Source organism: Nyctereutes procyonoides, unplaced genomic scaffold (assembly GCF_905146905.1).
Source record: "Nyctereutes procyonoides isolate TBG_1078 unplaced genomic scaffold, NYPRO_anot_genome, whole genome shotgun sequence".
NCBI lineage: Eukaryota > Metazoa > Chordata > Mammalia > Carnivora > Canidae > Nyctereutes > Nyctereutes procyonoides.
The window spans coordinates 19,019,866-19,047,440 of NW_026575049.1; the positions used below are offsets into that span (position 1 = coordinate 19,019,866).

The 27,575-nt window shown below is 63.6% G+C and overlaps 1 protein-coding gene across 2 annotated transcripts in view; it reads right to left on the minus strand.

Moving 5' to 3' along the window:
- Positions 1-27,575, minus strand: part of TAFA5 (TAFA chemokine like family member 5) — a 156,762-nt gene that overhangs the window by 59,411 nt on the left and 69,776 nt on the right. For both annotated transcript variants that reach the window (XM_055329477.1, XM_055329478.1), the window contains exon 2: positions 1,905-2,054. In XM_055329477.1, coding sequence (XP_055185452.1) covers positions 1,905-2,054 — 150 coding nt within the window. The remainder of the gene's footprint in view (positions 1-1,904; positions 2,055-27,575) is intronic.

Genomic DNA, 27,575 nt, shown 5'->3' on the forward strand with positions numbered 1-27,575 from the left:
TTCCCCAGGAGTTGGGGGGGCTGCCCAATTGCACCCAGGGATCCGGTCGGCAGCACCCGGCTCCAGAATCCACAGGGCCCCCCTGAAGTAGCCGCGCACCTGCTGGCTGCTTTGCACGCCTTTCGTGGGATGCCAACTGGTCGGTGTTTTTAATGAGGACAGACTATGCATCCTAAAAACCAAACTGGCTCCGTGACGAGCCCCTCAGAGCGCCAGATCCTTAAGACACTCCCACTTGCCTGCACCCTGACACCAGAATTTCCAAGGACCCATCGAAGCTGGTGGTGCACGGCAGGTGGCAGGTGGCCACGGGGACTAGAAGGCAGCTGACATAGGGCCTGGGGTGGGTGGGCCAGCCAGAAGCCCGCTGGGCGTCCAGGGCACTGTGGGTGCTGCAGGGCCCCTGGGCCAGGAGGAGATACCAGTTTGGCCCTCGAGGTGGGTGCCCGGGGCACTGTGGGTCTGTAGGTGCATAGGGCACCTGGGCCAGGCATCCCTGGACAGGTCTCCCCACCCCGCCACCTGCCCTGCCAGAGGCCCAGAGGAGCTGAGCTCCAGAGCTGACTCACTGCCCCCCACGGCCCCAGGCCATCCTAGGACAGGCTCATCGGTGACACTGGGCAGGGGCCCCCATCCAACCTGTCTCCATCACCCAAGGTGGCCTCGTGCCTCTACTATTCCCTTTCCAGGGGGGCCTCTGTGGCTGTGGGGGCTGCCTGGGGTCCACCTAGACCGTTGGGAAGCCTGCTCTGGTGACACTAGAGTCTTCACCCCTGAGGTGCCCCCCCCCCCCCGCCGACTGCAAGTAGATTCCAGAGCTCCCGTGCTCTGAACCCCGAGGATGTCCCGGCCGCACGCTCGGCACTTGCTGTCATTCATCGGGTGACCTCATGAGGGCTGCAAAGGTCCCCATGTCAGAGGTCAGCAGGATGTGGGCTCCAGGCTAAGCAGCTGGTTTGAACCGGGGAGGTGCCCAGGGCCCCACGCAGAGGCTGCTGGGGAGTGACAGGCACGGCTGGGCCCTGGCACCCGGCTGCCGCGTCCTGCTGCGATCACACCTCCCGCAGGCCCCTGACACCAGGGCCTCATGCATCCCTGCGTGGGCACCCCCACCCCAAGGAGCCCACAGCTGCCGTTGGCATGGCCTCAGGAGCCCCCAGGCCGCCTGCTCCGGTCACAGGAATCGGCCCAGCTCCGATGTGCTCCCCGTGGGGAGCCCCCCGCCCCACTGTGGCCGCAGGAGGCCGGGTCTCACTGGACCACACGCCGTGGCCTCGTCTGCCAGCGCATGTCCCCCGGATGGCGCAGCTGCTCTGACGCCCTGGTGGGGGCCTCCCTGCACCCTTTCAGGAACACCCTTGATTCTGCTGCCAAGATAATCTCCAGAGGCACCACCTCACGAGGCGCTTTAGTTCTGCGAGGATGTTAACAGGGCACATCTCAGCAGTCAGACGTCTGACTCCGGTGGCCATGGGGGGGCGACCATGTCCTGCCAGCCACCGGAGGGGACCCCCCCCCCGCCGTGGGTGCCTGACGCCTGCCACACCCAGAGCAGGGGCGGCCCACCCTCCTGCGGGTGGCCTCAGCCAGAAGCCACAGGCGATGGACGCAGCGGTGTCCTGATCCCCAGGCCTTCCTGCCCCGGCATGGCCTCCGCTCCCCTCTGCCCACAGCGACACAAGGGGCAAGTCCCCGTGGGCATGCCCGGGACCCTGGCTCCCTGCGCCCGCAGCTCCCCAGACACCACATGTGCAGACAAGCCCATGCTGCCTGGGGGTGCAACCACCCCACGGGACTGGCCACCCGAGGCCTGACCCAGAGAACGGGGGCCTCCTCAGACACCCTGGGCCGGGGGCAGGACGGGCTGTGTCAGGCGGCATGGGTGGCCGGCTGTGGGCTCTTACCGTCGACGCAGGCAGGCCGGGCTCTCGTGGTGCCCGCGATCTGCCCCTTTCTGCAGGCACAGCGAGCCGTCTGCCGGGCGATCGTCCTCCGGGGCTGGCTGCTGTCCCGGTCCAGGGTCACAATCTCACAGGTGCCGGCGGCCAGCTGACCTGCAAGAGAGGCACAGGCGTGGGCTGAGTGTCGGGGCTGGGGGACGCGCCGCCCGCCCTCCCACCCTCGGGAGCACGTCTCAGACACCCGAAAGGACGCGGCGCTAACACGTTCTGTGAGCGCCAGTGCCAGGTCAGGCCCGCGACCCCCACTTCACACGCTTACACGGCGGCATTCGAGGCCCCGCCCGGCAGACAGGAAATTAAATGGGGCCCCACCAGCCACACCCGGAAATGAAAGGTCCTCATCGCGCTGTCAGGCATCTGATGGAAGGATCCAGACCACACAGAGCACAGCCGTGGAATCCGCAGGGCCCCGGTCTCCCCGCCCACCTGGCCCGCAGGTGGTGGATGCAGCAAAGACCCCCTCCTGGGCCTGCCAACTGTGCAGGCCGCCCCATGGGAGGGAACAGCTCCCGGGTGGCACGGGGCTGGCGGGGAGCGGCAGGGACACACACAGGCCACCACCGCGTGTGGGCTGCACACGCAGGCACTGGTCGCACCCCTCACGCCTGCTTTCCCACGTGGACGCTGCCCCAGCCCTGAAGGATGGGGGCACAGGATGGGGGACGGCGGGGCCCCATGGCCTTGGTCGGCCTCGGGGACAGCACAGCACGCGGAGGACGGATGCACTGACCATGAAGCTGACCAGTGAACCCATTTAAGCAGCGCCCCTGCCCCTCCTGTCTGGCCGAGGTCCACAGGGCCCCCGCCCGGCACAGGGACAAACCTGCCTCCTGCCTGGACACTGGCGCGGCTCCACAACGGCCCGCTGCTAACTCGGATGGTAAAGACGGCGCCAGCGCTGGACGGAGGGGGGTCCCCTTGTGGGAGATGAGGCTGTCCTTGCTCCATGCCGCTGCCCCAGTGCACCCCCAGGCTGCGACCCCGGCTGCCCCCTGCACGTCCACGCTGGAGAGCCCCCACAGGTCCTGTGCACTCATGGCCCCGCCTGGCACCTGTGTCACCCGCAGGCACCCAGCCCAGCCAAGGATCACGCACATTGGCAGGACGCATCACATGGAGTGACCACCCACCCCGTCGGCCAGGAGCTGCCCGGGCCACCTCGACCCCTGGGGGCGCAGGGTCAGGGTGAGAGCCCCGAGCCACAGGGGCATCGGTGGGGGGCACAGGGCATGCCCGGCCCTGGGCTCAGCGCGGTGAGCAGAGCCTGTGTGGACGGCACACGCGGTTTGCGAGGTGCACGGTACAGGTGCAGGGCAAAGGGGCAAGCCAGCGGGGCCCTCCTGGGCAACTCCTCCCCGAGCCGTGAGGACCCTGACCGGGGGCTGTGCCCCAGCGCCCCCTCCCTGGACGGCTTGGCCGCACTCCTGGGCCTCCATCAGCTAACAACACAAAGAATTACATACCGCACAGAAAATGAGGCAAAAATAAACAGGGTGAGTAGATAAATGCACGCAGCAGAGAGAGGGTCCTCGGGATGGAGAGGGGGCGCCTCCTGTGACAAGAGCAGTGAAAGCCCCGGAGACGAGTTCAGGGGCAGCAGGCGACTGAGCTGGTCCGTAAGCGTGGCAGACGACGCTGGACTCGCGGCCCGGGGGACGCTGTGATGGGCGGCTGGGCGCTGCTGGCCCGCCTCCAGGCCCTTTGTGGGCAGCAGAGGTGCAGGTCCGGGGGACTGGCCCCCCTTCCCTGGACACCATGAGTCCCGCTTGCTAATGAAGCCACAGACCAGCCCTGCGACTCCCCGACCGAGGCGCTCACCAGCCAGTGGCCACCCCTGCCCCAGAGCCCTGAGACGCCTGCGCCTGGGCCCCCGCACGTCAAGGGGTGGCCAGGTGGGGCCAGAGCAGGGGCCTGATGGGGTCTGCACGTCCCAAAGTGCCCTCGCCCAGGGAGGCCGTGGCCATGCCGACCTGACCCCATCATCCCCCGGGTGCCCCCATTCTGGGCCACACCCTGGAGCAGTGGTGCTGGGTGAGGGGTGACCCGGACCCCCAGGAGCCCCCAAATGCTCTGTGTGTGCGTCCGCTCGGAGATGTGACCCAGGGCAGGGGCCTCAGACGGCAGGTCCACGTGCCAGGCTGCCTGGGAAGGGGCACAGCCTTGCCCTCTCCCAGGGATGGGCCCAGGTGCCTGCAGGACATGACCCCCTGCCCCCACCCGTGCCCGTCCACAGCTGCAGGGAGCCCGCCCCGCCTCCTTCCTCAGCAGGCATCCCACCGTGCCTCTGCTCGAGCGCGTCCCCGGCTGCCCGGCCACCCGTGTCACAGCCACGCAGACCACCCCCTTCCCCTTGCCTAGAGCACGGTTGCGAGGCCCGACCACACGGGGCCACTGCGCACACAGGGGGTCAGGACGTGAGCGTGGCCCCTGGGGCACCACTCAGCCCTCGGACAGAAGGAGGAAAACCAGCCCCTGAGAACACAGGAATGCCCGACGTGGGACGATGACAATGTGCGGGGTGCACACTCCCCAGGATGGCCTGTATTCCAGATGCCACTGCAGCGGGACCCCACGGCATCCCAGTCGGGCGTCGGCAGGAGCACGTGGAGGCTTCTGGGGCTGCATTAGGGGCGGCCCTCCCCGCCTGCCCTTGCTGAGAACCACGCTGGAGGCCCCTGGACGGGGCAGGTGCAGTGATGGTAGGACGGGGACCGGGACCCAGGGACAGGAGGGCCTACAGTAGGGAGGAGCTCCAGGGACACCCCGTAGACTCGGGTCCTGTGCGGGCAGAACCGGCGTGCCTCACCACGCCCATCTCTGGGCGGGGGCACAGAAGCAGACCATGGTCACCTGTGCTGGACAAAGGCCCCTTGCACTTCATCTGGCCGGTGTCACTTCCCAAGCTGACCTCGACCACACAGGCCCTCCAGCACCCGCAGGCCACACCAAGACCAGAGGCAGCACTTCCTGCCCCCGGGGGATCCCAGGCAGGGACATCAGGGCCCCAGCTCGGTGGAGGCACCTCTCGCCCTCCCTGAGCCTCTGTCCCTGCCTAGGCGGTGGGACTAACAAGGCTGAGACCACAGCAGGCAGCCTCTCCGCCCCATGCCCGGGGCTGTGGCTTGGGCGCCTCCCACCTGCATCTCCCCACGAACCCCAGTGAGGCAGAGGACACCTCGGGAACGAGGCTACCCAGGCGCAGCTGTCCTAACGATCAAGGGGACAGTGCCCAGCAGCACCACGGGACACCCAGGGCTGCAGGTGGGCACCCTACCCACCGGCACAGTGGGGCCTGCAGGCGGGACCCATGTCATCATGCCCGGGGCACATGGAAGGTGCCCCTGCCAGGGACGGCCAGCTCCCCAGCACGTGCTGGCTACAGGGACAGGAGATGGAGGGGCTCCCTCGCTGCAGGGGCAGCAGCACCGCTAACCCTCCTGTGTTGGGAGGACCCATGCTCGGGACGCCCCGGATGGTTCAGGAAGGATGGATCTTTGGAAACCGTGTGCGGCCCCCTCTGCAGGGCCTTCTCTGGGCAGCACGGGCAGCGCCCAGATCAAGCTGTGGGTCAGCAAAGCATGTTTCCCAGGCTTGGCGTGCATCCTCTGGGGTCCAGGGAGCCACGCATCTCAGGGCTGGTTACTTAGGAGGGGCGGCCGGTGCATGCTGGGGGCCGCGGGGGGCACAGGCCTCAGGACGGCCACGGAGTCCAGCGAAGGTAACTCCACAGATGAGCTCCGCAGCCAGGATCACTGGGAGCCCGATACGCAAACAGGGAGCGTAGACTCGGGCCTCACACCATCCGCAAAAATCAACTCGGAATGGGGATTAAGTAAGAAAAGGCAATAATGTAAAGCTTCTAGAATGGGATCCCTGGGGGGCTGCATGGTTGAGCATCTGCCTTTGGCTCAGGGCGTGACCCCAGGTCCTGGGACTGAGTCCTGCGCGGGGAGCCTGCTTCTCCCTCTGCCCGTGTCTCTGCCTCTCTCTGTGTGTGTCTCATGAATAAATAAATGCAACCTTAAAAAAAAAAAAAAGCTTCTAGAAGACAGCATAGAAAATCTACGTGAACTTCAGTTTGGCAGTGAGCTGTTACATACACGCCGATCACGCGCTCTGGGAAGGCTTTACTGACGTCGAACGCCCCTGTGCTGGGGGGGCACCGCCCAGAGCACAGAAGGGAGAGAATCCTTGCAAACCGCACACACCTGACATCGGGCTCGTGTCTGGAAGGTGCGTGGACCTGAAAGCTCAACTGAAAGAGAATCGATGACGCAGTGAAAATGGGCACAAGCGCCGACGACGGAGCTCCCCCCAGGACGGCCCAGGAGAACCTCGAATGCGTGTCGCTCGGCAGAAGCCGGTGTGAGAAGCTGCATGTGGGGGATCACAGCCCTGTGACGTCCCGGAAGAAACCATCTCACAGGGAAAATGATAATTGTGGCGGCGGCCAGTGTGCAAGGAAGGAAAGAGGGAGGGAGGGAGGGGTAGTTCGGCGAAGCTCAGAGATGCTTGCGTCCAGGGGCCTATTCAGGGGACGCTTGCTGTAACGGGACACGAAGCACCTTGCACCTGCCGGAAGCTGCATTACGTCAACGCAACAAGTGACCTCGAACATGCAGACGTGAGGATCCCGGAACGGTGTCCAGATGCTGCTGGCAGCATCCAGCCACGTTAGAGGCTCAGCGGTGGAACGTCTGCCTTCAGCCCCGGGCGGGATCCTGGGGTCCCCAGATCGAGTCCCACATCGGGCTCCCTGCATGGCACCTGCTTCTCCCTCTGCCTGTGTCTCTGCTTCTCTCTCTCTGTCTCTCTTGAATAAATAAATAAAATCTTTAAAAAAAAATGGAAGGACACAGCCTGTTGCACCCTGTGTGTGCTCAACACACGTACAAAATCGGCGATGAGTGAGGCTGAGGCACGGGCCCCAGGGTTCCCAGGGGCTCCCAGGGGTTTCCAGGGGCCAAGGCCAAGGCACTTGAGCAACCAGATAAATAAAGCAGCAGCGGATCTGACTCAAAACACTCCCCACTGATGCCAATGCCCGTAAATGGGGGGGGGGGCATCATCAAATAGGTAGGAGGTAAGGAAATCTCCATCCTGAGGAAGCCCCACCAACGTCCGCGGACGTCTGCCCCCGAGGACACGCACCGCACGGCCGCCATGCAGCCACTTCCTTCCCGAGAGAAGGGCCCGGAGGGAGCACAGAGACGCAGCTGCCGCCGAGGAGCCATGTGTCGGGAGGCTGGGCCGCGCTCAGGGCACCCGCGCGGACACGATGGGAGGAGACGGCGCCCTCCACCTCTGTGGCTTTCCTGCCCCAGCCCATAGCCCGGTGCGCTCTCGGGAATGCGTGAGGCAGACCCGAGCGAGCACCCTCCTGGGACACCTGCCCAGGCCCTCGGTGCCGCCCCGGCCATGACACACGTGGGCCGTGGGAGAAGGTGCCGTGGGCGGGAGAAGCCCAGGGAGCCGTGGGGCCTGAGGTTCTGCGGGTCCTGGGTGGGACCCCGCGCAGATGGGGACAGGGTGCACAGACAACAGAACCCCGAGTAACACACGGACCGGAGTCAACGACCGAGGGATAAAGCGTTTCTCCAGCAGCAACCGAGGCCCAGGTCAGGGCGAGTAAGATGTTTCCAGCACGAGGAGGTGGGCACTTCCTAACCCACCTCCACGATCTTCCCATAAATCTAGACGCTTTCAGAAGCCACGATGTCTCTTAAATACGCGTGGACGGCAGGAAGGAGCGCGCGTGCTGAGGAGCCCGCCCAGCAGGCCACCCGAAGAGGCCGTGCCAGAGTCTGACGCAGGGGCGTGGGCTGGGCCCTGCTCCCCCGCCACGCGTGTCCCGGGATTCCCAGAGCTGTGCTGAGCCCGGGAGCGTGAGGCCCGCTCGGCCTGGCAGCAACGACCTCACACCTTCACCCTCCCGCCCCCCCTCTGGGGGGCGCCCCCTAGAGTCGGCGCGTCTGGTTGCAACGTGACTCGCCTCCTGCAAACACGCATGAGCTGCACCCACAAGTGATGGGGACCCCCCCCCCGCCGAAGAAGCCGGTGAGAGTGTGTGAATCCTCAGCCATCCCTCCATCAGCGCCTCTGCTGAGGTCCAAGGTGACAGTCGCAGGGGTGCTCACCCCAGGTGCCAGGGGACAGCTCAGGGGACAGGGCCCCCCCAAGATTCTGAGCACCGTGCAGAGGTAAGACGCGCTCGCCTCGATCCATGCTATCCACACAGCGAGTTTCTGAAGGGCCTGGCGGTGGGCACCCCCGTTGCCCACCCAGAAGTGCCCCCGACATGCTCCGGGCAGCCCTGACCTTGGGGCTCTGCTGAGGCCACCCCACATTCAGGTCAGCACATCCCCCATCCCCCAGCTCTGAGCCACGGCCGCGCCCCTGCATCCGCTGGGCCACACGGGACTGGGTATGCGCCGAGTGTGGGGGGGCCAGGCGGGCAGGCCCTGCCATGACCTCTGTCCTGTGGGGACCCAGGGCTGGGCGCACTCCGGGCTGCGGCCTGGGGAGTCCATGTTGCCAGGACCCCGAGGCAGAAGGGAGGCAGCAGGGGGCCGTGAAGGGCCTGCAGGGCTGGGCGGGACAGGTCAGTCAGAACCTTCTAGAACCTGGGCCTCGGGCTCAGGCCCTGCTGTCCGGCTCTCAGGGGAGCCCAAGGGACCAGTCACGGGACACACGAAGGCACGGGGCAAGGGGGAGAAATGTTCGCAGGATGACAAGGGCTCCGACCGGTGGGCGCAGGGGAGGGGCGGAGGGGCAGAGGGGCGGGGGGGTGCAGAGGGGCACGGGGATGCTCTGGGAGCTGCGCCCTCGGGGACGCCCCGCACGGCCCAGCAGAGGCCTAGGGACCTGGTTCCTGACAACCCGGGACAACTGGGGGCCACCCAATCGGTTCCCCGACACCCCACCGTGCGTCCACCGCCCCTGTAGGAGCAGGTAAGGCCTGAGCTCGCCCAGTAAGGCATTTACGAGGCCTCGTGTCCACACCACACGGATCCCCTTCTTCCAATTCCACGTGCCGCAGGGACATACACACAGAAACACAGACGCTGAGCCGCACACGGGAAGCGCCACCCACGCACGCGGCGGCTACCCAGCTGGGACCCACACGCTGCAGCCGGGGCACGGTGTCCAGGGCCCCTCCGTCCTGAGGGGGGCAGGGGCGCCCACAGCCTCCCGCCTTTACCTTCCGTTTCCATGCAGCCCTGGGGTCCCGCATAGCCCAGACTCCCTGGGTTCACATCCTGCGCCCGACGCGCGCCGTCTGCCTCGGTCTCCCCATCTGACACACGACAGAAAGGCGTCCGGGCACTCAGGACGACGGGCCAAGGTCCTCCGTCGCCAAGGACTCAGGACGGGTCCCCGCCCCACATGCCAGGCGAGGGGCGCTCCATCAACGGGCCACGGCGTGCCCACAAGTACCTGTCCGCACAGACCACAGGCCACTGGGCCGCCAGGACCGGCCCCACTGGGGTCTCACAAGCAGCACGGGGCCAACTCTGGAGGCTCAGCGTGTGTCTGGCCGCACGTCTCCAGCCCCGGGACTCCCGTCACATCGCCCACTGGCCCCTCTGACTATCCTGCCTCCTCCTCAGAAGGACCCTGTGACTGCGTCCCAGGTGAAAACCACGGAAAAATCCATGATCTCCCTGCATCTGCGAAGTCCCCGTGGCCCGGAGAGGGAACAGGTTCCGAGCTTCCGAGGGTCAGGACGCGGAGGTCCCGGGGGTGGGGGGGCACACTCTCCGTCCGACCGCAGGCCGGGTGTACCTGGAGTGTGACCCCCAATGGGCACAAAAATCACAAAAATCAGGGCTCCCAGCACCACTGTCCCTGCTTCTCGGCCAGTGAGCTCCCTGGGGTGGAGACGGACCCACCGATCCCCCAATGAGCCCGGGCCCCGCTGACCTGCGAGGCGCCCTGGCTCTGCTGGGCTGGCCTCACGGGCCCTGCGGGGCTCCTCAGGGGTCCAGCTGCCCTGGCTAGGGTGCCCGCAGTCCCCGAGCAGGGGTGGGAAGGGCAGAGAGAAGGCCTGGCCGTGACCACATCCCACCGCCCATGCCTCGGGGCCGTCACTCCTGACCTGCACGCCCAGGAGACCGTCCTCAGGACGCCACAACTCCGAGGACCCTCGGGGGCGCTTCAGACAAGCTGGACACCCGGCCTCCCCTCTACGCCCTGCCTGATTGCTCCCAAGGGCGGGACGCTCACTGCCCATCAGGGCCCACCCCACTCCCCAACACCTCTGTGGCCGGCGGGTCCCATCCCCGGTGACCCCAGGCCGCCCGGCCCCCCAGCCCCGCACCCCCCTCCACGGCCCTGAGGACAAACATCCGGTGGGTGGACAGCATCCACGAAGCCTGGGCGTTGTGTCCATCCACATGCCTCCCACCATGGAGGACGTGACAGGATCCCCTCCGTTTCCCATGAACCACTGACTCCTTGCTCAGGGACGGGTCTCAGGACAGGGGCCCCGCTGCTGCCACGGTTGGAGGAGGGGGATTTTATTACACCTGCTGGCACAAAGGAGAAGTGGGCACATTCGGGCAGGAAAGGAGTCCAGCCCCTGGGGAGGGGCCACCTGGCCACTCCCATCGAGGACAGGCAGGTGCCCACGCATGGGGAAGCAGCACCCGGGAGGGGCCAGGCTGGGGCCAGTCTGTGCCCAGGGAGGCGTCGAGGGAGGCGCTGCACCGTGCGTGTGCGTGAGCGTGTGTGTGAACACGTGTGTGCATGTGTGCTTGGGGGTGTCCTCGCACGCCTGCAGCCGTCGGGGGGGCCGCACCCCCGTTCCAGCCGGGCCTCGGCCTCCGATGCCGCCAGACTTCCCAGACCCCACCATCCTGGCCCCGCATCGTATGGATGAGAAAACTCCAGGTTATGACAGACGCCGTGGCAGGATGTGTGAGCTGCTGGTAAAACACGGGATCCAGGCGCCCGTCACAACACCAACGCGTGCATGGACCCGGCTGTCACCCCGGGAACCGCGTGCCCAGCCGTGCGTGAAATCCAGTGTTCACATGGAGGGACGAGGAGCGGATGAGCTGCCTCCTGGGGACGCCTGGCAAACACGGGCAGCGCCTCCCCAGCCCCAGAGCTTCTAGAATGTGGCTGTTGGGATGACCTCCAGGCGAGGGTGGGGTCCCCTTGGGGCCTGTGACCCCCGCGCCCCAGGCCCGGCTACAGCTCACAAGCCCAGAGCCACCGTACGGGTGCATCAGGATGCCTCGGTCTCCCCACTCTGCCCGGAGCCAGCAGCCGCCGTGCGTGCACACCCAGAGGTTCCAGCACACCTCCCAGTGCCCCGCTCCCCACGCCGGAGCCACAGCTGGGCACACGAGCTGTGCCACAGGGCAAAGCACTTGTCGGTCTGCAGACGGCCACTGGGTCACCTGTGTGTCTCCAGCCGTGTGATGGCAGTGAACACGCGGGCGCACATGCAGCGCAGCCTCCTGCCCAAGCTGGGGGGAGGGGGGGCATCTTCCCGCCGGGGGCAGCAGGTCGGGCACTGTGTGGGGCAGCTGCACTCCTGCCAGGTCTGCCCACGGCAGCGCAGGGGCCCCTAGCACCCAACACCCCCCAGGACGCCCCCAGGCACCACCCTCCACCTGATACCCCGACAGGACCAGGACGCACACGTGTCACTCCCAGAGCAGACTTCAAACTGGACCCTGAAAAAAAAATTAAAAAAAAAATAAACTGGACCCTGGCTCTGGGTTTAAGACTACAAAGTCCCTCACGTGAGACGTGACCTGGGTGGTCGCCAACGTCCCAATGGACCCGGAGCATCGCTGTGCAAGGACAGTTCCATGCTCAGGATGTGCCCACGCTCACCCACCACCCTCTCGGTGGTGTTGACAGCCACGCCCCAACCAGGCCCCACCGCCTGCCCCTCGCGTCCCCGCGTCCCTCCTCACTGCATCCAGCCTCAGACCCAACCTCAAGGTCCACTCCTGAGAGCAGGTGCAAGCCGCGCTCCCCCGTCGGCAGGGTGGGGATGCCTGCCCGGTGCCCGCAGGGTGCGGCCACCCACGCTGTCCTCTGGGGCCCCGGGGGTCTCACCCCATGGCCCTCGGCAGGCAAGCAGGCCCCAGGTGCCCCCAACCGAGCAAGGAGTCTCACGTGTGCCCATCACATCAAGGCGCCCAAACGACGTGAGGCCCCAGAGACACGCCCGCCCCCGCCTGGTACACGTGCTCCTTCCACGTGACCGCGAGGGTGGCCAGGTCCGGGCGCCGCAGGGCCTCTCCCCCTGCATGTCCCTCCTGACCCCACAGGCGCCCGCTCAGCACCGACACGCCCGTCTGCCCCTGACGTCAGGTCTGGCGGCACCGCTGGCATCACCCATGGCCTGAAGAAATCCTGCGTGTGAGACGAGCCCTGCAGGGATAGTCCTCCCAGCCGAACGCCGGCGACATCACTGCCAGGAGGGGTTTAGGTTCTCTTTGCTTCTAAAGACGTGAGGCCTCACCATCAGGTGACCCTTTGCTGCTGACGCACCTGGTGCGCCCGGCATGCCCGCCCTCCCCTCCTGCCATGGACACAGCACCCTGTGTCGTGTGGGGGCCCTGCTGGGAGTGGCTGGTCTGCTGACAGGAAGGGAAGGAGGCCCTGCCTGGCCTGGGGATGCCCTGTTCCTGGCCCTCTGAGATGTCAGGCCAGCGAGGCCTCAGCAGGTGACACGGCCACATCCCCAAGGCTGTCGGCAGTGCTGGGTCCTCGGACCTCGACCTCAACCCAGGCTGCCCTCCGGCATTCACCCCTCCTCCCTGCCGAGGTCCTACAGGTCAAGGCAAGGGGCCCGGCCCGCAGGGACAATCAGGGCACCACAGGGCAGGGCTTCAGCTCCAGGGACACGGAAGGACAAGAGTCCCCAGAGACGCCGGCAGCACTGCAAACACTGGAACCGGCCCCGGTGCAGTGCGGCACGCTGTGTACCGGATCCATGCGCTCTGACCCCCACGCGCCTCTGCCTGGCACCTGGCCCCAGACTCCAGAGAACCGATCCTGAATAAAGGAAGGCCGATCTGTGAGGGGCGCCGGGCGGCTCGCTCGGCCGAGAGTCTGACTCTTGGCTTCGGCTCAGGTCATGCTCTCGGGGTCGTGGGATCCAGCTGTGCGCCAGGCATGGAGCCGGCTTGGGATTCTCGGTCTCCCTCTCCTCCTGCACCCACCACCCTGCCCCGGCATGCTCATGCTCTCTCCAAAATAAATAAATATAAAACCTTTGAAAAAAAAAAAAAGTAAAAGAATGGAGATTTCTAGAAGCTGTTGCATCTGCTGCTCAGTAAGAGCTAAAATACAGCAGCTAATAAAGAGTGAGTGCATGAATACCAATAAATAATAATAAGTAAATTGGGCATAAAGCTGCACCGCAGAAGCACACGTAGGAGGCAGGAGGCACAGGACACGGAGCAGCCAGGGCCTCAGGGCACCGGTGGCAGCTGTCACAGTCCCGGGCGCCAGCAGCGAGCACGCGGGGTAATGGCAGGCCCGGCACCGTCCCCATAGCCCCCAGAACCCAGATACTTGAGTGCAAATCTAATGAAATGGGTACAAGACCCCCCGCCACCATCCCATTTGGGATGAGGACCCCTCGGGGACGAACCACCCCATGTCCCCCAATATCAGGGGCAGACTCCCCGCATCGTGCTGGGGACAGATGCCCCTCTGTCCGCTGCCCTTGCACACGTCGGGGCAGTAGGTGACGCCCAGAATACTAAGAGCCGGGACCTCTCCTGTGGCAGCTGGGGGTGCCAGGCACACTCAGGGACGGACTCATGGGGCCGAGCTAGGAGCTGACCCCGGACAGAGAAAGGCCACGAGGCATCACTTACAAAGTGGGGGGCCAGGCTGCAGCGGCGCCCCTCGGGCACCTTCCTCCCCAGAAGCCTGGCCCTCCTCTGGAAGGGTGCTCAGCCCACCCCTGCCCCGACTTGTGACACCACGGGTCTCGGGCCTGGAAGCTGCCCACCGCGATGACCAAGGTCCCTTCCTTCACACTCAGTGTCACTCCAGGGCTTGGGGGCGCCCCCAGACCTGCCTCCTCTCTCCAGGCCTCAGGCAGAAGGCAAGAGCTTTCACTGCCGCTCAGCGTCCCCTTGGCCTGCGAACTCAGGTGTCCACACCGGCTGTGTGTCCAGAGGCTGGACCCACCCTGGTGAGGGGCCACCTGTCAGAGCCCGAGAAGTTCCTGAGAGGTTCCAGGATGTGGACAGCAGGGTTTGAGGAGGGCATTAAGGGCCCTAACCCATGCCTGAGGCTGCTGTGTCTGTGCCTGAGCAAGGTGACGGCTCACACCCAGGGGCTCCTGCGCCCTCTGCTGCACCCCTGCATTCCCACAGTGACGGCTGCTCATCCGCTGACTGGGCCAGTTACTGAAGAGTGGGGCCTGCCCTCCCCCCAACCACCCTCCTCTTTGCCCCCATGGGTCGACTGAGTCAGGGCACGACGAGCCCCCACCTTCTCCAGGCATTGCTAGGAGTGCCACTCCCTTCGGGGATCCGTGGCACGTGGCTGCTCAGAGGGTGTGAGCCTAGAACACGGGGGAGGCCCCGAGCCCCACGCCCCACCTATCAGATGCCCCTCCCAGGTTGCCAGGCTGGAGAAACGAAGCCCTCACTCCCCACGGCCTCTTCCCAACACGCTGGGTGCCAGGATCCCTTCTGGGTGGTGCTGGTCTCACGCTCACGTCCTCACACAGCTCTCGACTTCTAATCGTCATGCGCTGCTGTTCCAGCCCTGTGTCATGACGCGTCCGCGGATGTTCCCTGAACCTGGATTTGGTGACAGCGCTCCTGCATTCCAGGCAGAGCGGGTTTACAATTTTCTAGAAGCTGGATGGGAAGCGTTGTCTGCACCGAAGATCAAGGCGAGTCATCAGTACAGACCCTCCTGCGAGCCCCGGTGCACATGCAGGGCCTGGAGGAGGGGCTTCAGCAGACCCTGCGGACCACAGGGCACGCTCAAGCTCACTTGCTCAGTGGAGCTACAGCCCCCGAGAGGAAGTGCCAGTGGCTTCCTGACAGCAACCAGATGTCCCTGCTTCACTGCACTGACCCACTCTGCCTTCTGAGTCCAGCTGGTTAGTCACCACCACCAGGAAGAAACCCCCAGGACCTCAATCCAGGTGGGCTCTGTACTGCTCCGCACCTGTGTGCTCCTGCATCACACAATCTGTGAAAGCAGATGTGCAAACATCTCCACCACGGTGTGCCCCTCTGCATCCAGCCTGGACACACCTGGGCCTGGACTGCCCCTCCTGCAAGCTTATGGGGCTCACCAGGCAGAGGGGACCCCCCCAGCAATGCCCACCGTGCAGGCTGGACACTCGCCTGCACGGGGTTCCCGTCCTGGATGCTGAACCTGACCCTTACCCGAAGCACGATGCCCACACCACACACACGAGAGTAGTCGTCCCTCCTGGGATCCAAACAGAGTGAACCCGTGTGCTTGTGCACGTGGCTCCGGAGCCCTGCCATGCCCCCGCTGGCCCGGTGTCCTCAGGCCTGCCAGCTCCAGGATGTGGGACAGGGGCCTAGGACATGGCTGGCTCCAGCAAGCACGGGAGCCTGGAGTGAAGCACCCTCAGGACCTTGGCTTCCCCCACCAGGCAGTGGAAGCCAAGGGAGGGGCCAGCCAATAAACCCATGCACTCGGACACCACTGGTCCCAGGTAGCTCATCGCCGCACTTCCAACACCTGAAACTAAGAGAATAATCCGACCCAACACAATCCAGACACCCCAGGCAGAAAGAGAGAAATGGTGGGAGGGCACTGATTCTCTCTGGACCCTGGGAAAATCAGGACTTTGGGGCACTTTTCACCTATATTTCTACTTTTCTGCTATGAACATATCATATGTTTAAAATTCAACGTGTTTTTATTGGTCGAATGAACAAGACAGCTTCTGGTTCTAAACTGTCACACGTCTCTTCACTCATCCCTGCTTCAGATTCCAGAAGGAACCTCAAAGTTTCGGTCCCACTTGTTCCTCAAGAGCAGCTGGGGTTTGCATCATGCTACCTGCAGCCAAAGGGCTTCCCGGCTCTCTCCAGTATCTTCAAATTCACGTAAATCCACTTTCCTTGCACAAGTAAGTGCCTGCCACACACAGCTCCTAGGGATGTCCAAATCCCAGTCCACGATCAGATACTGTGGGTCCAAACTAGGGAGCAGAACACACGCCCACACAGCTGTGGGCTGCACCCTAACCACAGGGATAACGGGGAAAGCCCTGTCACTTGGCACAGAGCACCCCCGGTGTTGGAGGAGCCTTCCCTGTGCCAGAACAGAGGTTCCCAGAGCTGCAGCTTCCAAGGCACAACAGCGAAAGCCAGGGTGCTTCCACAGAAGGACCTCCATCATCCTATTACCCAGTATACACGCCTATACACACGTGCACACAGGTACACAGAGAGGGAGGGTGAGGGCAGAGCCAGGGATGGGGAAAGAAGAGGTGAGGAGTAGGAGGGCTTGGGGGAAGGTGCCAGATCCGACCAGGGCATCCTGCAGCAAGATGGGTAGGCAGGGGCAGGAGCTGCCCAGTGGGGTGCTGAGCTGGCACTGGGGCACCCACGGTAGGCGGACAGCAGCAGAACAGGGGTTCTAGCCGTGGAGACATGCGGGTCCTGAGCATGCACCTACTAACCTGCTCATCACAAGCGTCACCATCATCATCGATCATCCCCATCATCACCACCATCCACACATCATGATCATCAACCATCACCATCAGTAACTATCATTAAACATCATCACCGACATCACCACCATCATCGCACCACCATCACCATCATCTCTGTCATCAGCACCACCACCACCATCATGATAATCCACATGATTATCAACAGGATTATTACCACCATTGTCACCAGCACCAGCACCATCGTATCATTACCATCACCACCATCAACCATCATCACCATCAAGAACCATCATTATCCTCGTCGTCACCTTCATCACCATCATCATCACCACTGTCACTCCATCATGATCATCATCCATCATTAACCATCACCACCACCATCATCACCGTCATCAGTCATCACCATGACCACAATCGTCTGCCCGATTATCAACTATTAACTTGATTACCACTACCACCATCATCACCACCACCATCATCACCATCACCACCACCATCACCATCATCAGTCATCACCATGACCACAATCATCTACTCGAATATCAACTATCAACTCGATCATCACCACCATCACCACCACTGACACATCATGATCATCAACCATCACCATCAGTAACTATCATTGACCATCATCACCGACATCACTGCCATCATCACACCACCACCATCATCATCATCATCATCATCACCGTCATCAGCATCACCACCGCCATCATGATCATCCACATGATTATCAACAGGATTATTACCATGATTGTCACCAGCACCTTCATATCATTACCATCACCACCATCAACCATCATTAACATTCATCACCATCAAGAACCATCATTATCCCCATCGTCACCTTCATCACCATCATCATCATCACCACTGTCACCATCATGATCATCATCCATTATTAACCATCATCGCCACCATCACCACCACCATCACCGTCATCAGTCATCACCATGACCACAATCATCACCTGACTATCAATTATCAACTTGATTATCACCACCACCACCACCACCACCATCACCATCATCACCACCACCACCATCATCACCATCCTCAGTCATCACCATGACCACAATCATCCACCTGATTATCAACTACCCACTTGATTATCACCATCACCATCACCACCACCATCACCACCAACACCAACACCATCAGCATCACCATCATCACAATAGTCATCTCCTCCCCAGAGACTCAAATGAAAATGTTCTATAAACAGAGCCCAGAGAACGACTCCTTCCCAAAAGCACTGCTTCCGGCTCATACCCCCAGAGGGGCGCTCTGCCCCTTCCACCCCCTGACAGCCAGCAGAAGACTGGAAGGAGGAGCTATCTAGGGGCTGCAGATAACCCAGAGGCACCACTGTCCGGGAGCTCACACAGCTCACCTTCCATCAGTGAACTTCGAGAGGACAGAGGAGCAGGGCCTGCCATTCTCAGCTCACAGTGCCATTCCTGGCAGGCTGTCAGCACAGAGGTGAGTAGGAATGGAAGTAAGGAAGGGGATCTTTGTCCCAAAGCCACCTGTCCCCGGGCCACAAGAGTCCACAGCCAAATCCTCCATCAGCCTGGGAAGCAGTCTCCATGGAAAACATGAGCAGCTGAGCGGCCAGCAAGGGGCACCCCAGTGAGGCTCCACATGGGTGTGTACAGGCTACTGGTGCCAGGGAAGGTGTTTGCCGGTGTCCCCTCTCCGGAGCCTCAGCATAGAGCACCCTGACACCTTCAGCAGAAAGACAACAGGGAAGATGCTGGAACCTTCCCATGCACCCACAGGATGCCCCTTGCACCTGTCCACCCTGCATCATGACTCCACGTGGAAGTGGGTCCCTCATGCGGCCCCGCAGCTCCCAGGCTGGGTGAACTCTGAGCCTTTGTGACCTCTGGCAACTGAGAGGCAGAGGGGGGGGCCTCGTGGGAGCAAGCAGGATTTTTCAGGGGATGCTCCATCATGCAAAGCCTTCTCCTAAAAAGCCCAACGTGGCATTTGGAGGCGATGGTCACTGCGGTCTTGCAGCCCCGGCCCCACATCCTGGCAAGCCCATCACAGAACATCTAGGAAGTGGTGCTGCTGGAGACGCTGCCGCCATCTGCCTGGGGACCTCCTGGCCTTGCCGTCTCCTGGCATGCGGGAACACGGAGCGGGGCCCGCTGCCCCTCAGACAGGCTGGCCCACCAGAGAACCACGCAACAGCGCCAGAGCCAAGAACGATACTGTGTGGTAACACAAAGTCATGTTTTGGTAAATGAAGTTACCCGGGACAAAGGGAAGCGCGGCACAATGAGACCTGGATCGTATCAGCTCCGGGTGCCCTGCTGCTGCGGCACACGCGGCTTTACCACGGGCGCCTGGTAAAGGCACAGCCCTGCAGTGATGTCAGGCCCTCCTCGGAAGGCCCAGCCCGGTCCGGTGGCAGCTTCTGGCCACCGTGCCCCGGAGCCCGCTCCTGAGACCAACCCTGCCAGCTCGCAGCTTCCTCGGCTCCCGGGCACCGGAACCATCACCTCCATCCCTCCTCGGAGCCATTCCTGCAGAGGCTCCTCATGGGACTGAAGTCAGAGAGACGGGCACCACCTGTTAACAGGGTAACAGGGACTCCAGACTGGGCACGCCCAGGGGCTGCTGGACACCCCACCCCGCGCCACTGGCCCCGGAGAGGACAGCTGTCCCCCAGCAAAGTGGCCTCGCTGCCAGCTTAGCCAGGGCTGCTGCTGCTTCTGCACGGCCACCTCCACCTGGTGGGCATCTAATAGGTCCGTGCCGCCGCGCCTCTGCCCCTACACATCACAACTCCCCCCACTGGACATTGAGGCAAGGCTAAACCGGCCTCTTGGACCCGGCATCCACCGAGCCTGCACCGGCCCCACCAACGTGCACGGCCACAAACACGACCCAGGGAGGAGGAGGACACACGCCGTCCTCGCAGGTGCGGCCACAGAGTCTGAAACATGCAGATGATGGGCAGGATGTACCCGTGTCACCTGCAGGAATTTTCTGTAACATCTGCATGGCAACAAAGACCAACCCGGAAAACGGTGAGCCCTACAGTCGGGATACGGTGAGCACCCCACACGACGCAGCCATGACCATAAAGAGTAAAGCGAATAAAAACGGCCCATCGGCCTCGGAGGAGAAGTGAGGCTCACAACTGCCCCGGGAGCCTGGCTGCCGCCTGCGTCTGGGAGGAAGCCCAGGGTCCGAGCATATGGCGCAGGCCGGGGCTTGGGGAGTCATCCGCACATGAGCCCCCCGACGGGGTCCCCAGGGAGGTGAGAGGGAGCACAGACCCCCCAGGCCCGCGTGCTGCGGGTACCCCTTGCGGCACCTCGGAGGTGAGCACAGCCGCTCCCGACGGCATGTTCCCCGATGGCAGGACTCACAGCAGAGGCGCCCGCAGCGAGGCCCGTCACACGCGCCAGAGCCCACGCCGAGGAATGCTACGCAGTGAGTCAGAGAAGGCCCCTCCCCGTGCTCCGATCCTGAAGGAGCTTCAGGAAACGCTGCTAACAGGGCAAACCGAAGCGCAGCTTTAACAGCAAGTTCTCATGAGTGCGTGTTCCGGGGTGGGGGGCGTGGGGCGTGGAGAAGATACGGCCGGGGGCGGGTGTCGATCACGGCCCGGCGGGAGCACGGATTGCTGGGGACGTGGCACGTACCCCGCCTGCGCCCTTCAGACTGTGTGCAATGTGCGGTGTCCCCTCCTCACTCACACGTGCACACGCATGACGGCATAAGACGCCTGAAGGCGCCTGTATCGGTCTGTGCTCACGTGCGCTCACGTGCGCACACCCGCGTACCAGTACAAAAACACAGGTTTAGAAACAGAGCACACGTGCCTCCCGGGGCAGGGACAACGTGGCCACGCGGGCTTCCAAAGACCCCACTCGGCTCGGCACCCGCTGGTGGGGGCTCCGGACTCCCCCCCTGAGCCTGCTGGGCTCCCTGGGGTCCCTGTGGGGCAAGCGGGGCTCTGCCCAGACACACACCCCCAGCTTTGCGCTGTCCCCACAGGATGAGCCAGCTGCCCCAGGCCCCCGACCGACCGCCGCTCCCTGGGGAGTCATGGTCCCCAAAACGGCGCCGTGACAGAACGTGCAGGGCCGGACGCCCAGGGCCCAGGAGGGCAGGGCACCAGGACGGGCCCACGGTCAGCCGCAGGCTCCCGCTGATGCCAGTGCATTGGTGTTGGCTCATCGCCCGCAGCGGGGGCACCCGGGCCACGACAGATGCTAACCGCGGGGGAGGGAGGGAGGGACAGCACGAGAGGAGCATCTCTATCTCTTGCTCAATTTTTTTCTGACTCTGAAACTGCCCTTTAAAAGGCCTACAATTTTTAAAAACGGTAACATACCAGCGCTCTTCATGCCCTTTCACACGACTGAGAACGTACCTTATTATTATTATTATTTTCACTGCCCTGGATGCACTAACCAGAAATCTACCGTCTTAAGCACCTCTAAGTGTCAAGCTCAGCGGTGTTAAGCGCATCCGCGTTGTCCTGCCGCTGACATGCCCCTCGGCCTCCAGAACCCCGTCACCTTCCGGAACTGCAAGCGCATCCCCCACGAGCCATGACCTGCCCCCTGCCCCCAGCCCCTGGGGAGCCCCACCGGCCGCCTGGCGCCATGGCCTCGCCACCTGTGTCCCTCATTCAAGCGGAATCGTTTCTCCTTATCCCGTCGTGTCTGACTGATGTCCCTTCACACGGGGCCTCCCGGCCGCCCGCGTCCCGGCAGGTGTCAGAAAGCCCTTCCCTTTAAGCCTGAGTAACACCCCAGGTTCCACTCCCGTGCCCGCCGCTGTCCGTCCACCCGTCCACGGCCACTGTGGACACTGCGCCTTCTCGGGACTCGGGAAGGCCGTCGCCTGCCCATCCGCGGGTGCACGCCGGGGCCCGGAGCCCACGGAGACCACAGGGCAGCACACCCCGGGCCCCGGTCTGCCGCGTCCCCTTCCACTGCCCCTCACCTCCTCTGGAATGACTCTATCTCGGGAAATTTCAGGAAAACAGCGTGTTGTTTTTAATTAGAGAAAAAAAAATCCTACTGGCACAACCACCCTAATTTCCACAGATTAGTGAGCTCTGCGGTTCCTCACGCTCGCTCCCTTGTTAAACCGTGAAACGCAAGGCGCTGCCTTCAAGATACGTTTCAAAAGCTCTGGAACGCGCCTGCTTAACACAAAAGTTAAGATTTAAACAGTAATGCCACTAATTCCCCTGGAATCAAGCGTAAGTACAGCAGGACGGGAGATAATGAATGTCCCGTAAGAACCACACGGAAAGTTGCATAATCGTACTTAATGATTTTGTTTGCATAATTTTGCCACTTAATAGGGTTACAGGATATCATGTACCAGAAGTTTTCATTTATTTGTCTTGGAACTCAGCTGCAGTTGGAGATGGGGTCTGTTCTCAAAGGATTAGATCCCAGGAAGTTGGCCGCACAGACGCGGGTGCGCCACGACCGGGCTCCTCCTCGGCCCCAGAGGGGCCCTGGGTGCCCACATCTTCACCTCCAGGCAGCAGCTCCCCGTATCACTGACCCCACTGCCCATCCCCGAGCATGTCACTTCTCACCCACGGCACTGGGACAGTCTCGGCAGCCCCCGCAGAGCCCCACCTGGCCGCCTCGGCCCGGACAGCAGCTGCCAGCACCCCCGCCCAGCAAGGACCCCACGACCGCTGGTGGCACACACGCACCGTTTCCTCAGCCTGCCGTCCCCCCAGCAGGAGCACCCCGGCGTCCAGGCCTGCAGACCCCAGCTGGAGCCAACAGTGGGAGGGTCATCACCTCTGCCTCCACCCCCGGGGCCTGGAGAAGCAAAGGCATCTAGGGTGCAATCATTTGGGGAACAGGGAGTCCCCCAGAACTTAGGGCTGGTCTCCTTGCAGGGACCCGGGATTGTGTTTCCGCCAGAGAAGGCATAACGAGATTTCCTCTGCATTTGTGGGCAGTGAAGGCTGTAGATCTGGGCACACTGCTCCCCAAAGGGGAGACTCCCCTCCACCGGGTCATGGGCTCAAGGAGATGCTTCCAGGCTCACCGACCAGGACGTGAGGCCTCACTGGCCCCCGCTGATGGGCACAGCGCACCCGGGAGTCTCCCTGTGGTAGCAGCAGCGCCCAGCAGGCCGAGGGTGCGCTCGTGGAGCTCCAGGGCCAAAGGGCTCCTCCAGGCAGAACAGGGCACGCCCGGGAAGGGAACCCTGCTCCCCCAGCCAAGTCCATCCCAAGGCCCAGTGGCAAGCTGGAGCAAGGTTCCCTGGGCATGGCCAGAGCTCCACACCAAGAGGTCCGTGTTCCCATCAGGCTGGACCGTGGGGGCCCTGGAGACACCGACAGGGTGCCTGGTACATGGTAGACCCCAGAGAGGCAGGGACCACATGCCACAGCCCAGCCCCGAAGCTCTAGGGTCACACTCATGGACAAGCAGGCACCTGCTGGGAAAGGGGGACCCGCAGGGCAGCCCCCTGAGAACCATGAGTGGCCCCAGGTCCCTGGGCACAGGGGACAGCATGTATGTGGACTGGTACACGCTGGGCACCAGGGTGAGCCAAGAGGCTGCCGGGAGGTGCAAGCCCTGCAGGGCTGCTCGGGCTCCCCGGCCCATGCCATCGGCCCCCCGGGGCTCAGATGCACCGAGGTGTGCATGCCCCCCGCTGCCCCCCGCCCCGAGCCTGGGTCCCGGCTGCACTCCAAGCCTGGGGCGGCCCTGCCAGCCAAGAGCATCCCCGCCCCCTGGTGCCCGAGAACAGACGCACGCATCGCCGGGTGAACACAGAACGTGCAGCTCTGAGGCCCCGGGAGGGTCTGCAGGCCCCTGCACGACGGGGGGGGGGGGTCCTCTGCACTCTGGCAGCTAGCCAGGCTCCACCCCGGGCCCCCCCAGCAGTCCCTGGGTGCCCCCCACTGCTGTTGCACCAGGAAGAACCATCCGGAAGCCCCTGGCCACACCAGCCTCCCCGACATCCGCCAATGCCATCAACAGAGACCCACGTAACCCTGGGCGAGTCAGCCCCCGCCTCAACTTCCCCATCTGTCTGTCAAGTGAAGCAGCTGGACCATTCCACGTGCTTCTCAGCCCTCATCGCCAGCCTCTGCGTCAACGGGTTCCGAGGCTCCTCTTACAAACAGAACCTAGAAGCCGTGGGGACAGGGCAGGGCCTAGACGGCCTGGGCACAAGGACGCGCTCGGGGAGCTCAGTGGGTGCCCCACAGGTGGAGATGGCTTGCAGGGCGGCCACCCCGCGTCTGCTCCCTGATAGCTGGGTCACCAGGGGACAGCGTCTGCCCGTGGCTGCAGCCAAGGCCACCACTCTGACGGCTCCCCTTCCCTTGCTCAGCAAGCCCTGAGGGAGCCCCCGGGAGTCCGCTGGAGGCTCTGCAAACACCAGCCCGTATGACCGTGGGCTCGGCCTCCGGGGCCCTGACGGCACTCCCAGCGACCTCCGGAGACCAGCCCCAGAAAGCACAGCCGGGACCTGACGGACGCCCCTCTGCCTGCGTCTGCTAAGTATTCTGGAAAATTCTGTCTTCCAGTCCTTCCCCAACACCGTGCTCCTCCCTCTGCACCCCTCCACCCAGAGCCCCCCAAGAATCGCCTCTCAGTACCCGAGGGAGGGGCCAGCACAAACAACAAGGAAGCCAAGGGGAGGGTGGAGGGCGGGCCGCGGTGGGGCCAGCGCGGGTTGGAGGACAGGCGGGCAGGAGGGTGGCGGGGCCGGGTGGGATGCAAGGACTGCACCTTCCACGCGTGGCTCTGACCCCCTGCGTGCGTGCACTCACCTTGCCCTCGCCTCCACCTGGAGGACCTGCTGTCACAGCTTCCCGTTGGGGGTAAACTGAGGCACAAGGCACACCAGGTCACCTGACCGGGAGGAGAGCCAAGACGGCGCCTGGGAGGTCACGGGGAGGGGGGCGCTCAGTGACTGGTGGGCGGGAAGGGCAGGTCCCTGGGAGGGCGTTGGCCCGGGGCCCCGTGCACGGCAGCTCAGGAGGCCCCTGGACCGGGAGATGCACCCCGCCACGGGGGCTCAGGGCCGCATGGCCTCAGCAAGCCTCGCCCACTCACCTGCCTCCTCTAGGGATGTTACAGGACACGGCATGGGCTGGCGCACAGGGGGACCCAGTCCCCCACACCGAACAGGCCGGGGCGCCCACCGTTTCCTTCCACCCCGCATGGCCCCTGCAGGCTACGGCCATCACCCCGGCCTCAGAACCCTGCGGGGGTACAGTGAGCCCCTCGTCCTCACTCACCGGGACCCCTGCCCAGCCCAGGCCTCCCGTGTCCCTCCCTAGCCTGTAAGAGGAGAGAACCTTCGGACACTTCCTCGGCCCCACAACGTGCTGAGCCAACCGGGGCGGGGGTGGGGGGGGGAGGCTGCAGCCAGCCTGCCAGCCTGGGGGGCAGAGGCACGCGATGAGAGCCCCCGGGAGTGGGAGCCCAGGGGACAGCCAGGGACCGGGCCTGGGGACCCCCTCCCACTCCCCGAGCTGCTGCTTGAAAAGTGCCTCCCACCCAGGAGGACCTGCCTTCCATTCTAGAAGATTCTGCATGGAAAGTGGGGTACAGTCTCCCCGTTCACACCCTCCCAGCAGCAACGGGGAAAAACTCAAAACACCAACGTCTGCACTTCGCTTTTGTTGCCAAACCACACACTTAACGGGGAAAAAAAAAATTCCCTTCAACTAACAGGAATTAGGGCGCTAAGGGAAAACCAGGAATAAAAGAAGAAACACCAGAAACAGGTTCTTAATAACTTACCAGGTAACAGCCAAATTGGCAAGAGCCTATTCCAATTGGAATCAAAAACGCTCTGGGGCAGGCCAGGCACAAATGTCAAACTGGTTTTCACAATTATCTTTTAAAAAAAAGATAGATTAGTTTTCAAACGGTCCCGGGCAGGCTGGCTCCCAAGGTGGCCCCGGGGCTCCAAGTGGAGGCCCCCACACGGCCCGGGGAGACGCACCCACAAGGGCAGACTCCGCGGGGCTGCCCCTCCCGGGAAGGAGCCGCGGAGTCCACGAGGGGCAGGAGCTGCTGGCCGCCCGCCCCACCTTCCACCCCCACCCCCCGCACACCCACAGGCCGCAGAACCCCGGCGCAAAGGGGGGGCACCAGCCTGGAGCAGGGCTGAGCTGCAGCTCGACGGTCGCCCAGATCGGGGCCTCTAGCCCAGGGAGATGGGGTTGGGGCCAGACGCCAGAGCACACCTGCTTCCACCCCTAACACGGTAAGCCAACGGCCCCCCAAAGATGGGTCCACCTGGAACCCAGAACGTGGCCTCAATGGAGCAAGTGTCCTCATGAATATGATGAAGCCTCTTGAGATGGGATCATCCTGAATCCGGGTGGCCCTAAATCCAGGGACGAGGGTCCTTGCAAGAGACGAGCAGGGCATTTGGGAGGGGTGAGGACGCAGGCGCCCAGTCCACAGACTCAGAGATGGCAGCCACAAGCCAGGGGCACCCAGACTGGGCGGTCCTCCCCAGAGAGAGGTCGGGGAGCACCAGGAGCCCCAGAAGGAACAGCCCTGCTGACACCCTGCTCTAGAACGTGGCTCCGCAGTTGGGACCCCACGTGTCTGTCTGTGCTTGGGGTGCCCCATGTGCGGTGCCTCGTACCGTGCCGTCGGAGCCACCATCCCCTCTGACGTCTGCCCTGGAGCCTGGGTCCCCCAGCAGAGAGCCTCTCGGTCCCTGGCCAGCCTGGACACCCAAGGAAGTGACCAGGGCTCCTCGAGTGCAGCCCCCTACACCTGCGGAAGTCTCCGGAGCTCCCGGGGCCTGCAACCTGACCCCCGCCCACTGGCGCCCCGTCCTGCGCACCCGGCGGGCGCTCAGCAGATGCGCATCCCGCCTGCGAGGTACCTCTCCACGCCTTCCCCACGCCTGAGACCACGTTCCCACCTGGAGGCAGCCCGCGTCTCCCGTGACCAGGATGCAGCACTACCACCACAAATAGAAGGTAACCGTAAAAACACACACACGTGCAAAATGTACAAAATGTGCAAAACGCCGACCCGTGTCCTGCATAAAGCCATCCCGTGGGCCGGCAGCGGTGCGTGCCGCACTCTGGGAGATGCTGGATTTGCAGCATCTGCTCCACCCGACGGCTGACCTGGGGAGGCAGCGTGCACCCCGACTTGCAGCTCCAAGGGCATCGCTTCCATGGGTGCAAACACCCCGAAGAGAAGCCACTGCGCGCGTGTGTGCTGTCCCGGCCCCCTGCCTGAGCCAGAGGGGAGGAGTGCAGCGAGCCCCGGCACCCCCAAGAGTGTGCCTCCCCCTCCCCCGAGCCCCGGCACATGCACTGACTCCCCGGCCATGTGCTCCCTCCACCACCTACCCCAACACGTCACCACAAACACGCGGTTCAAGCAACAGGAATCCACTCTCTGGGGGGCCTGCAGGCCAGAGGTCCCTGTGCAGGGAGCAGGGCCCTGCTCCCTCTGGAGGCTCCTTCCTGGCTGTTCCCGCTCCCAGTGGCCGTGTCACCCCCCTGCACCCTCGGCTCTTCTCTCCTAAGGACACCTGTTGTGGGATTAGGGTGGACCCTCACCCAGGATGATCTAGGGTGACCCTGTCTCCAAACCCTTAGCTAAACGACCTCTGCGAAGACCCCATCTCCAAACACGGCTACATCCACACGCTCTGGGCACACACGTTTGGGGGGCCCCACATGTGCATTTCTCACATGTGCACACACTCGAGCTCCCGCCCCACCTCTCCCCCAGGGGCCACTGGCTCCCCAGCACAGAGCCTTGCCCGGCATACAGCAGGCGCTGGGTGTGTGCTCGGCGCACGCCTATCAAAACTGTCGTGGAGGCAACAGTCCTGGGAGCGGGGTGCTGTGGCTGCCCCCGGGGTCAGAGCGCCGAACACACCCTAAAGTCCTTGGGGTAGAGCTACTGACGGGCAGGCCCGGGCTCCACTCGTAGCGCAGC